The 16,552-nt window shown below is 42.6% G+C and overlaps 1 protein-coding gene across 1 annotated transcript in view; it reads right to left on the bottom strand.

Annotated features, from left to right (window-relative positions):
* Positions 1 to 16,552, bottom strand: part of g3bp1 (GTPase activating protein (SH3 domain) binding protein 1) — a 29,720-nt gene that overhangs the window by 9,101 nt on the left and 4,067 nt on the right. The window contains exons 2-7 of the mRNA XM_084331233.1: positions 10,960 to 11,075; positions 7,613 to 7,694; positions 6,591 to 6,764; positions 3,030 to 3,120; positions 1,603 to 1,696; positions 769 to 1,039 (exon numbers count right to left, since the gene is read on the bottom strand). Of these exons, the coding sequence (XP_084187359.1) occupies positions 769 to 1,039; positions 1,603 to 1,696; positions 3,030 to 3,120; positions 6,591 to 6,764; positions 7,613 to 7,694; positions 10,960 to 11,054 (807 nt within the window). The 5' untranslated portion in view covers positions 11,055 to 11,075. The remainder of the gene's footprint in view (positions 1 to 768; positions 1,040 to 1,602; positions 1,697 to 3,029; positions 3,121 to 6,590; positions 6,765 to 7,612; positions 7,695 to 10,959; positions 11,076 to 16,552) is intronic.

Consider the following 16,552-nt stretch of genomic DNA (forward strand, 5'->3'; position numbering starts at 1 on the left):
CAGAGATGATCATTTTAACTCTAGTGTTTACCAGAGATGATCATTTTAACTCTAGTGTTTACCAGAGATGATCATTTAACTCTAGCACTCACCAGAGATGATCGTTTTAACTCTAGCACTCACCAGAGATGATCATTTTAACTCTAGCACTCACCAGAGATGATCATTTTAAATCTAGTGTTTACCAGAGATGATCATTTTAACTCTAGTGTTTACCAGGTGTTTACCAGAGATGATAATTTTAACTCTAGTGTTTACCAGAGATGATCATTTTAACTCTAGTGTTTACCAGAGATGATCATTTTAACTCTAGTGTTTACCAGAGATGATCATTTTAACTCTAGTGTTTACCAGGGATGATCATTTTAACTCTAGCACTCACCAGAGATCATTTTAAATCTAGTGTTTACCAGAGATGATCATTTTAAATCTAGCACTCACCAGAGATGATCATTTTAACTCTAGTGTTTACCAGAGATGATCATTTTAACTCTAGCACTCACCAGAGATGATCATTTTAACTCTAGCACTCACCAGAGAGGAGCGCTTTATTTAAAGGCTGGTTGCTGACATGTTGGGATATCCACCGTGTACCTAAAGGCACTATGGCTTGGCTCTCTGCAGAGCAGCTGTGGCAACAGCTATGAATAGAAATCAAGTGTAAGAATATCATTATCTCCTTGTGGAGGCATATCACAGCAGGATGCTAACCACTAACCAGTGACAATCTAAAACAGTCCCCCTGGCCATCCCTACAGTAAAGCCTACCCTGTTCTCCTCTGGCGCGGCGGGGGCCGCGGGGGCGGGCTCTGAGGCGGGGGTGGTCTCTGCGGCGGCGGGGACGGGCGTGGGGCTCTTCTCGCTCGGCTCCTCGGAGGTCTGTGTTTCTGGTTGCGTTTCCAGCAGAGCTTCCTGTTTCAGCTCCACCACGGGAGGCTCCGCCTCCTTCTCAGACTCCGGCTCGGGTTCAGGGGTCAACGGCGACACTTCCTCCTCCTCTTCCTCCTCCTCCTCTTCCTCTGGAGCCACCGGCTCTGAACTGGAACGGATATGGAGAGATGTTGATGAGGCTGTGGTGTGGTCGTGAAAGGGTTAACCCTTTGTCGTGTGGCAGTGAAAGTCAACCTTCTGTATTGTTGTCCTGAACTTAACTCAGTAAGGCGAGTTGGTATTGAATCCTAGGTAACGGTATTGACACCGGTATTTGAACATTTTCAAATGATAACCAGCCTAAGAACAGCAAGCTAATCTGAACAACAAAAAATACTGTATTTAATTTAGTCTCTAGAGAACAACATCAGTAAAAAGACACCTCAAAGTACTGAATAATCGTCGTAACAATGTCTGAATGATGAGGGTTCCACTGCAAATGCAGCCAGAAAAACAAACAACAACATTCAGTTCAATTTACCTCCAGTTCTTACGCACAGGCAAGCAGACCAATGCAAGTGCGCCTTTGTAGGAGGACTAATGCGAGTACTTTGACAAATCAATGAGAAGAAACGGTTGCGATTGGAGGATCAAGAAAAAAGTGTAGTGTGTTCCTACCAGGGTGTCTATGTGTTGTGTCCCTACCAGGGTGTCTGTGTGTTGTGTTCCTACCAGGGTGTCTGTTCGTAGAAGGCCGCAGACTCCTCCTGGACCACCTCGGGGGACGGCACTCGCTCCTCCATCTCCTCCACCTCGTCCTCGGACTCTGCGCATAACACAAAAACATGGCCGACATTAGGAAACCGCGCCCCTGCATCGCATACCTACCTCCATGAGGTACCATGGACCCGCTCTATAACTCTGCTCTCAGATTGATCACTGGGGAGTCGGGACAGATATGATATTCACCATTGTGTCCTTTATAAAAGGTAGGTTGGCCTTCTCTTTTCAGACAATCGCAACGATCATTGGTATTTGTTTATCTTTAAAGCTCTTATTGGTAAGTTAGCCCCTAATATTTCAATGTTGTTAGAATGGAATTTTGGTACGTATTCGACTCGTTCTAGTGTCTGGTTCTTAGGGTCCCTCCATCATGAGCTCTGAACTTGGAAGATCAGCCTTTTCTATTGATCTGATCACCCAACACTTGGAATGACCTTCAACTCGCTCTAAAGTTGGAAGTTCTTCCAACGTTTACAGAATTTAAGAGAATGATTTCCGATCACAGTGTGTCAACTTGTGACCGTTAACAGAATTATTTTTCATTTTGATTGTGTTTATTCATTAGTCTTTTCTGTCGATTGTAAACTTGTTGTTGCTGTAAGTGAGGGAAACCTCAGCTTCATAACGAGTTGGCTGCACGTTAGCCTAGCTTAGCACAATGAATGGAAGTAGACAGTGCCGGTTAGCTTAGGAATTGTCCAACTAACACCTTGCTCACTCAGCACATAACTCAGTAAGGCGGAAAAAGGTATGGTGTTGGTATTGAATCCTAGGTAACAGTATCGACACGGGTATTTGAACATTTTCAAATGATAACCAGCCTAGGAACAGCGACCTCATCTGAACAACAAAAAATACTGTATTTAATTTAGTCTCTAGAGAACATCGGTAAAAAGACACCTCAAAGTACTGAATAATCGTCGTAACAATGTCTGAATGATGAGGGTTCCGCTGCAAATGCAGCCAGAAAATAAACAACAACATTCAGTTCAGTGTACCTCCATTTCTTACGCACAAGCAAGCAGACCAATGCAAGTGCGCCTTTGTAGGAGGACTAATGTGAGTACTTTGACAAATCAGAAGAAATGGTTGCGATTGGAGAATCAAGAAAAGAGTCAACTTTGACCTAACGTTGAGATAGGTCAAAGTGTTGACAAAGTGTTGATGACAAAAGTAAAAATATTCCAAGAAATGATTTCTGAAACATTCTGAGTGTCAAAGTTTCATTATGAATCATACTTCCTATTCTATTGGATCAGCCAACATACTGCCCATGCCAGGGCAGATAGTGTGCTACATTGAATGTCAAAAGAACATGCACAGTCTACAGAGCAGAGAAGGTGAACGGGGCTCGTGGTGGGAGGGGCAGAGCTCACCTTCTGGGGGCTCTGAGTCCGAGTCTCCGAACACCTCGTCCTGGTAGCGGAACACGTCGTTGTGCACATAGAACTTGTTCGCTACGGTGCCCTGCGAGGAACACAGAGGGACAATCACAAAGAAGAAATACTAATAACATTCACACCAAGTCATACAGAAAAGTCCACAAAACGACCTAAGGTGTTTTTTTCTTTTTTTTTTTAATAAATAGAAAACGATTGCATGCACACTTTAAAGACACAGGGGAGAGAGCATTCATCGCTCCTCGTGTTTTGTGTTTCTAAATTTTTAAACCTCAACTCGCAATGTCCAACTAACCCGAATGTCTGAATGATATTAAGTACCCAGAGAGACTGAAAAATACACAAGAAAGAAAAGAGCATTCATCACGTGGTGCAAGAAAGAAATGTTTCCGAAAACATTCATCACTGTTGTGTTCCTTGAAAGGTCAACCTCTGTCCAACACAGACCAAGAGTGGAACTCGTCAGAGAAAGGGCATCTCATATTTTGTAGGGGTGGGGGGGGGGGGGGGGGGGAATCGATACGTAGTAGTATCGCGATACTCTGCGTGGCGATACTGTATCGATACAGGGACGCCAAGTATCGATATTTAATTATTCATAAAAAATATAAACGATTTTTTTTGTATAAGAAAGTTGCATTGTTCATTTCAATACCTGTAATAGTACAGTAGTCCACACACACATGTGCATTCAGTTAAGTTGGAATATGACTAATACAACAGTTCAGTTTGTCAGGTACATGCAACACAGATTACAGTGTTTACATCTGTCTGCTTGAGAAAATACCATGTTCTGCAATAAAAATGATTGAAGTGAGATGAACAGACTGAACTTTATTTGATTAGATAAAACATGTTGACAGTTTTACTTTGCAGTTAAAAAAGGGAAAAAAATATAAAAGAAATTCACAATACTCAGCGTATCGCGATACTATCGTATTGTGACGCAAGTATCGCGATAGTATGGTATCGTGAGGTCTCTGGCGATTCCCACCCCTAATATTTTTATTCTTCTTGATGCGATTACTTTATAACTCTTTTTTTGTTGGGTGGAGCCAATGAAATGCAGCTGCTTATAATGGTGAACTTGCTGCTAACGCAGTCTGCAAAATTCCTACTAACACTACTTTTAAGTCATGCTACATACCGGTAATAATTTTTTAAAGCATGCAGTTTGCTAATTGGGCAATTGTGTAGATGGATAATATAATAAATTTAACTGATGGGACTATGGAATAAGATGTCAATGTAGTTTGTAAATACTGTGACAGATTTGGCCGTCGTCTTCGTAATGATGTGGCTCACACCTGAAGCAGGTCTGATCTTGAACTGGTTTGGTCAAATAGGTTACACAAACCTTCAACATGTTCCTCTCAGGGCCGGTTATGATGGCCTTGTTTTTCTGTGAAATGCCCCTTTAATATGTGGTAAAGTGGGATTGTAATGATCGTGGCGTTTTTTTTTTGCACATAATCTCACGCACAAAAACATGTATAAATAATGGTATCGATTGCATTGCTTCAATGCTATAGAGCAGGGGTTCTCAAACGTTTTTATACCACGACCCAATTTTATTTAGGATTTTTCTTTGGTGACCCCACACTTTATTACAGCACTATGTTATCAATACATATTAATAAAACGAGGCATATTTTGCCAAAATATGTTGCCAGAACATAAAAAATAATTTAATTAAAAAGTTTTACTTGCCAATGCGCGACCCACCTACCCACGACCCCACTTTGGGTCACGACCCGTAGTTTGAGAAACGCTGCTATAGAGTATCAAAACAATGCTGCATCATATTTAAAGTCCAAAATCATCCAAAATGTAACCAAGCCTCCGACTGGCCCCCTCGGCACATGCAACGCACATAACTCAGTAAGTATTGTGTTGGTATTGAATCCTAGGTAACAACAGTATCGACACCGGTATTTGAACATTTTCAAATGATAACCAGCCTAGGAACAGCGAGCTCATCTGAACAACAATTTTTTTTTTTTTTAATCCACTTTTTCTCCCATTTTCTATATTTTCTCCCATCCCAATTTCGTATCATCCAATTCAACCCTCCCCTGTCACGAACGCTGTTTCTTGCCTCCCACAAGCCGGCTGCAATGTGGACTAAGTCATACATAGCACAAGTCCCCTCCGGTACGTGAGGTAACAACAGTTGCATCTTTTCACCTGCGCAGCTCGATCTCTCAGTGGCGAGGAATAACGCGTGGGAGGCTCACGCTGCCCCCGACACTTCCTGATTCTACTGCGCAGGTGCACCAACCGACCTGTAGGAGTCGCTGTCCACAACGCCCGATCCCCACCCATCAGTTTCCCACCCCCTAATACGGCCAATGTGTATTAGTACGGACGACCAGCTAAACTGAAAGCAAATGTGGAGCGCTGGGCTCGAACAGGCGAGCCCAGCGTCTCCAGATTTCATGGCGAGCGCCTTGCCCACTACGCCACGTAGCCGCCAAATATTGTATTTAATTTAATCTCTAGAGAACATCAGTAAAAAGACACCTCAAAGTACTGAATAATCCGCCATAACAATGTCTGAATGATGAGGGTTCCGCTGCAAATGCAGACAGAAAATAAAACATTCAGTTCAGTGTACCTCCAGTTCTTACGCACAGGCAAGCAGACCAATGCAAGTGCGCCTTTGTAGGAGGACTAATGTGAGTACTTTGACAAATCAATCAGAAGAAATTGTTGCGATTGGAGGATCAAGAAAAGAGGACGGGGCTTGAGATGGTGTTGATGGAACGCCGGCTCGCTAAAGTATGGAGAGGATATCACTTTGAAAATGCTTTTGTCATTTCCAAAATTAGGTAGAACATTTGCAAACCATACGAGTGTGGATTTGACCACCTCCGGGACTGAAAAGTGTTCCCGAATATGTATTATAGCGTAAGTGTGGATAAGGCCTCACCATACATTCAGCCACAACAGAATGAAATTTTGTCTCTTTCCTCATCAATTTAATCACTTCATTGAAACAATACATTCAGTCGCTTTCCTCATCAGTTTAATCACTTGACTGGAATAATAAACTGGCATGACTGCATTCAACTAGGGCAATATGGTCAAAATATATCACATTATCTTATTTTCGACGGTATAACAATAAATAGTTGATATTTTTCCAGTGCAAATGACAGTGATTTGACATATTCTTTGTAATATAATTGCCATGGCTCTTTTTCATTCAAAAGTGTATATTTGAACCCAAGGTTTATCCCAAAATCTTTATAATACTGCTGCAAGAAACTATTTTTAGATTGACAAAAAAAAAATACATGCATCATTATGCTATTCGACTATACATACATAGTTGACGATGGTATAGTAAAAATCCATACCTTTGGAATCACGCCGGTATACCTTAATATTCTGTATATCGACAAGCCCTACAAGCAAGCCTGATCTCAACGGGAGCATTGTCAACATTTACAAAAACTGGACCGTTTCAAAACGTAACCTATTCAACATTTCACAAGCTATTAATTCTCCCTAAAGTCAGCGGTGAGCGCCCACCTCGGGTGCCAGCACGAAGGTCTGCATGAACTTCCTCATGGGCTGCATGTTGTTGGACAGCTCGCCCATCACCTGTACCACCACGCCCTCGTTCAGGGTGGCGTGGGCGTCCACGTGGCGGATCTTGGTGTGGCAGTCGCGGAAGCTCAGGGCCATCACTTTCTTATGGATCTCCTGGGACGGACGAGAGAGAGAGAAGAGAGAAACGGTGTTCTAGAATGTTACCGAATCCAGTGCAATGGATCTCATGGAATGGAGTTTGGACAGAATGTTATGGAAAAGTTTGGACTTCTAAAACAAGCATTTCTAGAGGATAAGAGAATGAAAGGGGTTTAATAAACTGAGACATCACTTATTTAGTATTTTACATATAAATAGACCAAATATAATAGTGTTGTGGCCAGGATCCCTACTTTGGGCAGCCCTGCTCTATATCACAGAACAATCACTAGTAACTACTAGAAACTAGTAGATGAATAGCCTCACAGAAGACAATTGTTAAGTCTCACAGACTTGGGACCCTGGTTGAGTGTTAATTCGTTGAATTTGGGTTACCAGAACCGAACAAGCTTAAGAAACTTTCATCGACTGTTCTAGAATACCACAGAGCACAATAGCATCAAGTTCTTATCAAGAAAACCACATTTCCAGAAAACAGGAGTGCAAAGAGACATTTGATGAGAAACTGAAAACCTCAAATGTTTTTACTTGAAAATGTCACCGGCCAACGGCCTTCATTTGAGGACCAACCATACGTGTGGTGTATTCCTCTTTGCAAATATTGTGTTGTTATGTAGGAGATAGTGCCGTGAATTAAGAAATAAAACAAAATAGGTAAGTAGTCAGAGAAAAGTAAAGATGTCTGAAACGACGCACACAGAAACATCCAGTAGAAATGGGCATCGTAAGTAGCCAGAAATAACCTGAAGAAAGATAATAGGCCAATAAATCCACAGTGCTCCTAAATGCCATCCGTGCAGAACGGGCTTCTACTCAGGGTTTGATAATATTGAACCACTTACAGACTGTCCGTACACCGCCTCCACCGGCTTGCCGTTGTTGTCCAGACCTCCGTGCACGTAGGACGAGTTCTTGCCATAAAACCTAAACAGAAGAGACACAGGGACGATTAGATTAGAGGATAGAGAGATAACAGACAAGAGATAGAAAGATGAAAGGCTTTTTTTGGTCCAACAATAGTTGATATTCTCCCTATACCTCCATCCTGTATCTGAAGTTCATAGCACAAGGGATTTGATCCTCACAAGAGCAAGTCACACAGTCACTAGATTAATCCTAATCCCAGATTTAACATGGGCTGTCAATGGACATCTCCACTGGGGAAAGAGTCCTGATCTAGGACTAGGTTTAATCACCATCTGTGAAACTGGCAAATGTGCCAACGGAGTCTAGATGTGCCAACAGCCCTTCTGGCACGTCTTGGATATGCAATGGATTTCATCACATCATCTTCTCAATTTGATTATCTAACATGTGGGGCTTTCCATCTTTGACTGAAGAGATTCTTACTTAGTCAAATAATAGTCAGAACTTTCCCCACTAACCCATTAACCTCTTAACGTGCACCAGCGGAATGCACAAATTCACGGCACTTTGCTTCTAGCGGCTCGGGCTGCATTTTTCGCCAAACGTATAAATTACCGAATTAAAGATATATTTGTTGCCGTTCGAACGCCACCTCACTCGACCAAATTCGTGCCTGGGTTATCGAGTTACATGGCGATATGTCAGGCGAGCGCGTAAAGATTACCACCCCGGACTTCCGACGTTCCAGAACTGCAAATCATCCGCCGATGGCAAAAATGATTGGTCAGCGTTGAATGTAGCTTTCCAACGATACCCCACGTTAGGGCTGGGCGATAAAACGATAATTATCGCGATAAATTATTTCCTCGAAATAAACATGAAACGTGGTCGCAAAGTTTCGATATATCGATTTTCGAAGCTTGGATATCAGCACACGCACTAACAACCAATCAGGAATAGAGCTACGTTACGTGATGACGCGCTTACGCACCACAGCTCCAGATGTGCTACTGTTTTGGTTTCGATTTCCGAGGAGATTAGTTTAGCAACTTTAGTTATGAAAATGCATAAAAATTCCAGTGAAGGAGACCCGCGGTGCACCTCTGGGTAGGAAACAAGGCTGGCTAGGATGGGTGTGTGGCGTGAATTCTGAGGGTAACGGTTAGAGTAGTGTGGGGTATGCGGTGGACGTCGTTGCAATGTATTGGGGCGGAACGGAGTATTTTAGGGTGATAGTTAGTACATTGTCGTGGGATACACCGCTTGCTCTGGCTAACTGTGTTAGTTCTAGGGGTGGGAATCATCAGCTTCATCACGATACGATACGATATCGATTCTTTGGACAACGATACGATATTTGCCGATATCACAAAGTCTGCCACGATACGATACGATACGATTCAATTCAGGTGCCTGCGATCGATATGAGGCGATATTATGTGCCCATTTAACACAATCAGTCACATTTAGATCAACTAAAAAAAGGCTACGGAAATATCAATTGATGTATTTATTTTTGAGCTCTTCCAGACATTTAAATGAAAAACAATCTATTGTTTTTAATACAAATAGACCTCCTGTTCACTTTTGTTTTTATATATTGAGCTTTAACACACACACAGACACACACAGACACACACACACACACACACACGCAGTCCCCCACAGCCCCCACCCCTCCTCCTTCCAAGTCCCCTCTTCACTCTCCTGTTCTCTCTCACGGTTAGCTGCTTAGCTTTCAAGCAGCCAACGCGACGTTCATTTAGATATTTAACGCGACGTTGGCATAAAGGAATGGCGACGATGCAACGCCTGTTATATGCATTTGACCCGTTGCGGGGAAAAAACTGCACAGACTTATATCTGCTCGCAAAATAGACGCTCTGTAGTGCTTTACAGCAGACGCAAACACTGCTGTAATGTGTACACGGAGTTTCACAATACTGGGCGCCGGCGGATATGACTCGCAGGGATTTTCAAAATAAGAGTATCGCAATATGAATCGATCTTTTTACGTTGCGTCGATCCTATTTGATTATTGATAATAGATCGATATATCGATCTGGATCGATGTATTGTCCCACCCCTAGTTAGTTCCATTCTTATAATGCATATGATCCAGTGGCGGTAGGTTGCCCCCTGGTGGAATATAATAATCTATGCACTGGGCGGTTACTGCGTTAGAAGAAGGTGCGCGGACTGATGACGACATCAACTCGAGACGAGACATTCAGTTGTTTTGGCGGTCGGAAATCACAAGAAACATTCATTCAGACAGTACAGTTGGATCTAACAAAATGGATTTATATGGACACATTCATGGAGAATTCAAGCCGGGACCACAAAGCTTCTCAAAGGGTTGGCTCGACACGCGACGGCTCTCCAACTCGTCTCGTAGTGACGTCTTCGTTCTACCGCAGCAAAAAAGGTGAGTCTATCTATTAATAGCCCGCCGGTGCAAGGCATAAGAAGTTGATTAAACTTGACAGAAATGATTATTTCATGTATATCGACGATAATTATCGATATCGAGTGATATGAAAATTATTTTATCGCGATAACGTTTTTGGCCATATCGCCCAGCCCTACCCCACGTGGAGGGGGGGGTGCGAATAAGGGATCTAGGTGAAAGTTGACGAGTGAAAATTGATTTGGAAGGGTTTTTTTTGGCACACGGTTTACCCGGATCTCTTTCAAAGACCCATTTCTGAACAGATTTTTATTAAATTTGGACCTGTACTACATCATCATCATCAGGTGGCTTCTTCGTTCCGAAGGTTGCCTATCACTCTCCAACCCATTCTGTCCCCACTTCTTCTCTCCAACTCTGTGACTCCGCCTCTCACTCCGCTCCAATCACAGACGTCGTCTACCCAGCCTCTTCTTGGTCTTCCACTTCCTCTCTTTCCATCCACCTTCCCCATCACCACCTTCTTGAACATCTCCCCGCTGGATCCTCTCAGAACATGCCCGCACAACTCCATCTTTCTCTTTTTCAACCTCTCCAGCAGCTGTCCTCCTTGCATATCCGCATAAGACTTCAGGGGATATTGCAAACACTACAGAAAAATGTTCAACTCAAGTTCATTTCATTAGCACTGAAAGTGATTTTCCTTTTTTGTATTGGTAACTTCAGAATGTTATCTTTAAAAAGAGACCAGGCTTATGTATGTGCTATAAGCACAACGTATAAAGATAAGCTTTGCAAATAAAGTATGTAGTCCTCCTGAAGTTCCAAGTAAAAAATAATTGGCACTTTTCTGCCCACCTGTTAAGAGGTTGTGATTTTGTAAAAATGTGTTGTGCATCATGCTCCTCTGACCTGTGCAGGTAGTCTGGGGCCTGGTTGAGGAGTGTGTAGTACTGTCGGACAAACTCTCGCCCGACCAGCTGGGCACTTGGCTTCTCCATCACCATGTCTTTGGTCAGCTGGTTGTTCTGCAGAGACAAAGACAAGATGGAGCATTACAGGAAGGGAGGCCCCGAGAAACACTTAGATTATTATGATTCCCAAAGGTTTTATTCAACGATACACACTCTCCACTAGAGACATATAGCCTAATCCACCTTTCTCCACTAGAGACATATAGCCTAATCCACCTTTTTCCACTAGAGACATATAGCCTAATCCACCTTTTTCCACTAGAGACCTCCAACATCCTTCTACAAGTCAATAATGCAGATAATCAAATGGTTTCCCCTTGTGTTCCGACATGCAACTCATGGTTCATTCATGTCATCAGCTTTTAGCAGTAGCCTAGCCAGTTAGTATCCAGCAATCCCTAGTTACAGCTACCACTCAGCTACCAGCAAAGACAATATGTTAATCTCTGTGTAGGCCACTACTGGACCAACAAGCACTGTGCCTCGACAAAAGCCACTCAAATCCGGCACTGCTAGACTAACAATACCACTTACCCTTAGCTGCCAGAGGTGTGCCCTTCCTGCTGACTTGTTGTACACAATTTGTAAGTGGCTTAAGGCTTTGGATAAAATCGTCAGCTAAAATGTAAATTCTAAAGGACACGTGGGCCACATTACTAATTCAAAACTGTGCTCTTGAATAAAACGAGTGAAGTGAGTTTAACCAACTATTTTAACAACGATACGACGCGTGCATAACAGCGATAGGTTGTCGTTTTAAAATCAATAGCATAAATGCTATGAGTGCAACGATCAGAATCCAAACAGTGTATTGGAATTTAAAAACAGTATCGACATGTCTCCTTCTCTTCCCTAGGTCTCTCATTCCTCCCATTCCTCATCTAAACTGGGCATACTACCAGCGCAGAAGAGGGGGGAGGTAAGGGTACACTATGCATGCACAGTCAGACACACTTTGTATTTTTCTGACGCCAAACCAAGTAATATATACAGTGTGTATGTATATTAGGCTTGGGCGGTATGACGGTATACCAGGGTATTTAGAAATCCCGACGGTATTGAAAATCAATACCTTCCGTCACCGTCAAAATCACAGATGCGCTTCAGTTTCTTTTACAGTGAAACTGAGTTTTGAGTGTAGTGCACACACGCGCCAGCAGAGGGCGAGACCAGTCCTTACTAGTGGAGCGAGTGGGTCACAACGGTGTTCACGTTTTACGGTAATGTTGCGACAGTGCTGTGAAAATACCGTAAAGCGTTGTGACGAGAGTTGGTGTGTGTTGTTGTGGTGCACTAGTGGAGCAAGCAAATAATCCGTCTCTTATTATATGTGAACTAAAGAGTACAAGGTTTACACAACAGCCCCCACCCGCTTTTTTATTGTATTTGTACCGTCCTGTAGTATCCGCTGTCAGCTGTTTATCTCTCTCTGTGAGCTTGATTAGCTAGCGTTAGCTCACGTTAACTAGCGTTAGCTCTGCGGCTAATCTTAGATTACCCTGAACTAAATCAATGACTAGGTTATAAAGCATTCGAGTAGTTTTCACTGCACATAGAAGTAGCCAAACAGCGCGAGCATTTTGGGAGCATATGACCAAAACCCAGGCAATTTCGAGCCCTTGAGGAATCAAATAGTCTGCCATGGCTAGGCTACATGTTAACGGTGCGGGCTTCTGGCTACCATTATGAGACTACGTGTTACCAAGTAAACAAATCATCGTTAGCTCTCAGTCTCATAATGGTAGCCAGAAGCCCGCACCGTTAACATGTAGCCTAGCCATGGCAGACTATTTGATTCCTCAAGGGCTGGAAATTGCCTGGGTTTTGGTCATATGCTCCCAAAATGCTCCCGTTGTTTGGCTACTTCTATGTGCAGTGAAAACTACTCGAATGCTTTATAACCTAGTCATTGATTTAGTTCAGGGTAATCTAAGATTAGCCCCAGAGCTAACGCTACTTAACGTGAGCTAACGCTAGTTATTCAAGCTCAGTAGCTCACAGAGAGAGATAAACAGCTGACAGCGGATAGTACAGGACGGTACAAATACAATAAAAAGGCGGGTGGGGGCTGTTGTGTAAACCTTGTACTCTTTAGTAGAGTTGTTCCGATACCGATACCAGTATCGGAAATGCCGCCGATACTGCCTAAAATGCTGGTATCGGCGAGTACACGTAAATTCTAGCCTCCGATCCCATGATGTAATTTATCTCCTGCCGAGTCCTGCGGAGAGTGAGGATTATAAAATGAACATGTTTTAAAGTGTGATGCTGTGTCATTTTAACAGCAGATACACTTTCTTAAATTCCATTGTCCCCGACAGTGCGGTGTGACTGGGAGCTCGGACGGGAATCGGGATGTGTTTGGCTGGTGTTATGATAGCATTAGCTGGAAAGATAGCTAGTTGGAACAACATCCGCTTTAACGTTACATCAAATCAGATGATCCTTTCTCCAGGACCTAACACTGTCCGTGACCGTCTATCAACAATAATGCACCCACGGTGAATTGTATTTAAGTTAAGTAGCTACGGACTAGCGTTAGCTGACTATTACTAACGTTATCAAATGTCAATGCGGGAAGTCGAGCTAGGTCAGTTAGCTTAGCTTGATAACGTTACCGTGTCTAAAGTTGGTGCTATTGATAATCCAGCAATAATGGCTGCAGACCTGCAAGCAAAGTACAGCAAGTGCCAAAGGATAAGAGTCTGAGGCGGAGTTTCAAAAGAGAATGTTGAATATTTATTTTGCATCAAAAATCACAACATGAACGTTCTATCTGCCACTAGTTTACAGACTGAATAGGGTATATCTGCAGAGCCACTGAGTAGCGAGTGCAACACCGTTTAATGTCCGTGTGGATCATTGGAGTAGGGTATATCTGCAGTGCTGCAGCCCATACTCATTGATTAATGATACTAATACAAATCTATACAATCACCTGTTGTTGAATAAATTCCATTACGTTCTAGTTATTACTAAAAAAACAGTATAACAGTATCTGTAATAAAAAAAAAAAAAAAAAAAAAAAAAAAAAAAAAAAGTATAATTTATATAATTTTTTTTTTTATTTTTTTTTTTATGCACTGCCACTGGTATCGGATAAATATCGGTATCGGCCGATACCCAAAGCTTAGGTATCGGAATCGGATCGGAAAGGGAAAAATGGTATCGGAACATCTCTACTCTTTAGTTCACATATAATAAGAGACAGATTGCTCCACAACACACTGCTCTCGTCACAACGCTTTACGGTATTTTCACAGCACTGTCGCAACATTACCGTAAAACGTGAACACCGTTGTGACCCACTCGCTCCACTAGAGCGGTCTCGCCCTCTGCTGGCGCGTGTGTGCAGTGCACTACACTCAGTGTGTGCACTACACTCAAAACTCTGTTTCACTGTTATAGAAACTGAAGCGCATCTGTGATTTTGACGGTGACGGACGGTATTGAAAATCAATACCGTAGGTATTTCTAAATACCCTGGTATACCTTAATACCGTATTACCGCCCAAGCCTAGTGTACAACGGTTCTTTTAATTGCCAAAATAGGCCTATGGAACGATTCTAAAAGGCTTTTAGTGCGCATCCATCGACCCTGCCATCCACAAAGCCAGGAGGGAATCCATGCAACTTTCAGGCTCCAACATTCAGGGGAAGAATTAATCATTTGGCAAAGAATTTCACATCACCCGTCCTCCCTCCCATCAGAAGGGAGAGAAAGGCCAGTGGATCCAGTGACGTCAATGACCCGTCTCTGGTCTTCCTGTCCTCTGGCATGACGAAACCAAACCCATTAGACATGTAGGCTACACTTTTGCCCCATAGGTGTTTATACAAAGTGCCGGATCGACTAGAAAAATAAGAAAAAAATAAAATGTTAGCAATAACCTAAGCTCCCGTCTGAAATGTCTAAATCATTAACCTTCCCTCTTTTTCTTTAGAGTTAAGGTACCGTTTTCCACTATTCCAACATCTACTCAAATATTCATGAGGTGGGCTTTTCCGTGCAAGTCTCAAGTTGCACTAAATTCCTCTCCAAGTATGAGGTCTGGGGATGAAACGGCTCTACTGTAAACCACGGTTCCAGGCGGTTAGTGTTAGTTTAAAAAAATTCTAAATCATCATGACCACCGCTTTGAAAAAACGGTTTGTGTGGTAAGTGCCGTTCGGCATCAACCAAAAGCTCGGCAAACACTGCAGTCTTCGATGCGAGAGACGCAGGCGTGCAGCACACAACGTGTTTGTTGTTGTGCTTCAACACAACTGTGGCGTAACAGTGACAACGCTCCAGGTCTTTTTTCAGCCTTCGAGGACTTTGTCTGAAGTATAGTTGTGTTGTGGCTAGAGCTGCCGCGGTATTGATGTTTTCCTTACCGCACACATTTGCAAAATATTTCCTACCGCCGCGGTAATAACCGCACACACACACAAAAAAAAGTTTGAATGCATTTTTTTTGTAGTCTACTCTTTATATAGCATATAGCCTGCCTCTAGTCTAAATGTCTATCTTTAGAGGATGACTTTGCAGCATGAATATTGTTTGGGATTCGGCATGCACGCATTCGTTATTAAAAGTGAAACACGGATTCGAAGTGTCCCCTCGGTGTCGCGCCCGCCGGTTACCCCCCCGACCCTTTCTTCTTCTTCTTCTTATTATAACGTTACTACTTATGATTACAAAGGCATTCGATTTGTGGCATTAACGTTAGTAGTGATGCACCGATGTGAAAATTGTGGCCGATACCGATAACCGATATTAATATTGCTGTTCTGGCCGATACCGATATTTACCGATGTCGATATCTCTGTATAGAAAACACTTTTTTATGATAATCAAATAGAGCTATTTTCCAAAACGCATAATTTTCTTTTACTTTTGTAACTTATTTTCAGAAATGACTGATATTTTGAAACTATTTAAGGCCAAAACATGTAAAAAGAAGAAAAAAAAGATAAAAAAAAAAAAAAAAAAAAATTAAAAGAAAATGTTTTTTTTTGTTTTATATCGGCCCTATCTTGATATCGGACCGATACCGATGTGTAAAAAAACGGCCATATCGGCCGATATTATATCGGCGGCCGATATATCGTGCATCACTAAACGTTAGTATAGTTACACGTTCGTATTTACCGGACCACATAGCAAGGCAAGCGTTACTCAATTAATATCTAAGTTCCTTTCTTTGCTCAGAGCGTGCCGAGTTGTACCCATTCTGCGGTCTGTTAATAAAGTTTTCAATCAGACAAGTGTATAGAACGAAGGGCTTTTATTATAACATTTCGTTGCAGTAAAATCATTATGCCTCGTTCCCTGAGGAGCGACGGCGTCGGTAATCCACTCCGTTCTCCGGTGGGAGCTAACGTACTATTAGCCGTGTTGTGATGGCTGAGATTCAGGAAGTAAAAGCACTGCAAGATGCTCCAAGCATGTGACGCGTATCTCTTCTGACCAATCAGTGGTCTGCAGTGTTTCATGTGACTTTTCTGGTACCCAATAGGGTCGCTTGGAATCTCGACAGAGAAGTAGG

Source organism: Notolepis coatsorum, assembly GCF_963971535.1.
Source record: "Notolepis coatsorum genome assembly, chromosome: 16".
Lineage (NCBI taxonomy): Eukaryota > Metazoa > Chordata > Actinopteri > Aulopiformes > Paralepididae > Notolepis > Notolepis coatsorum.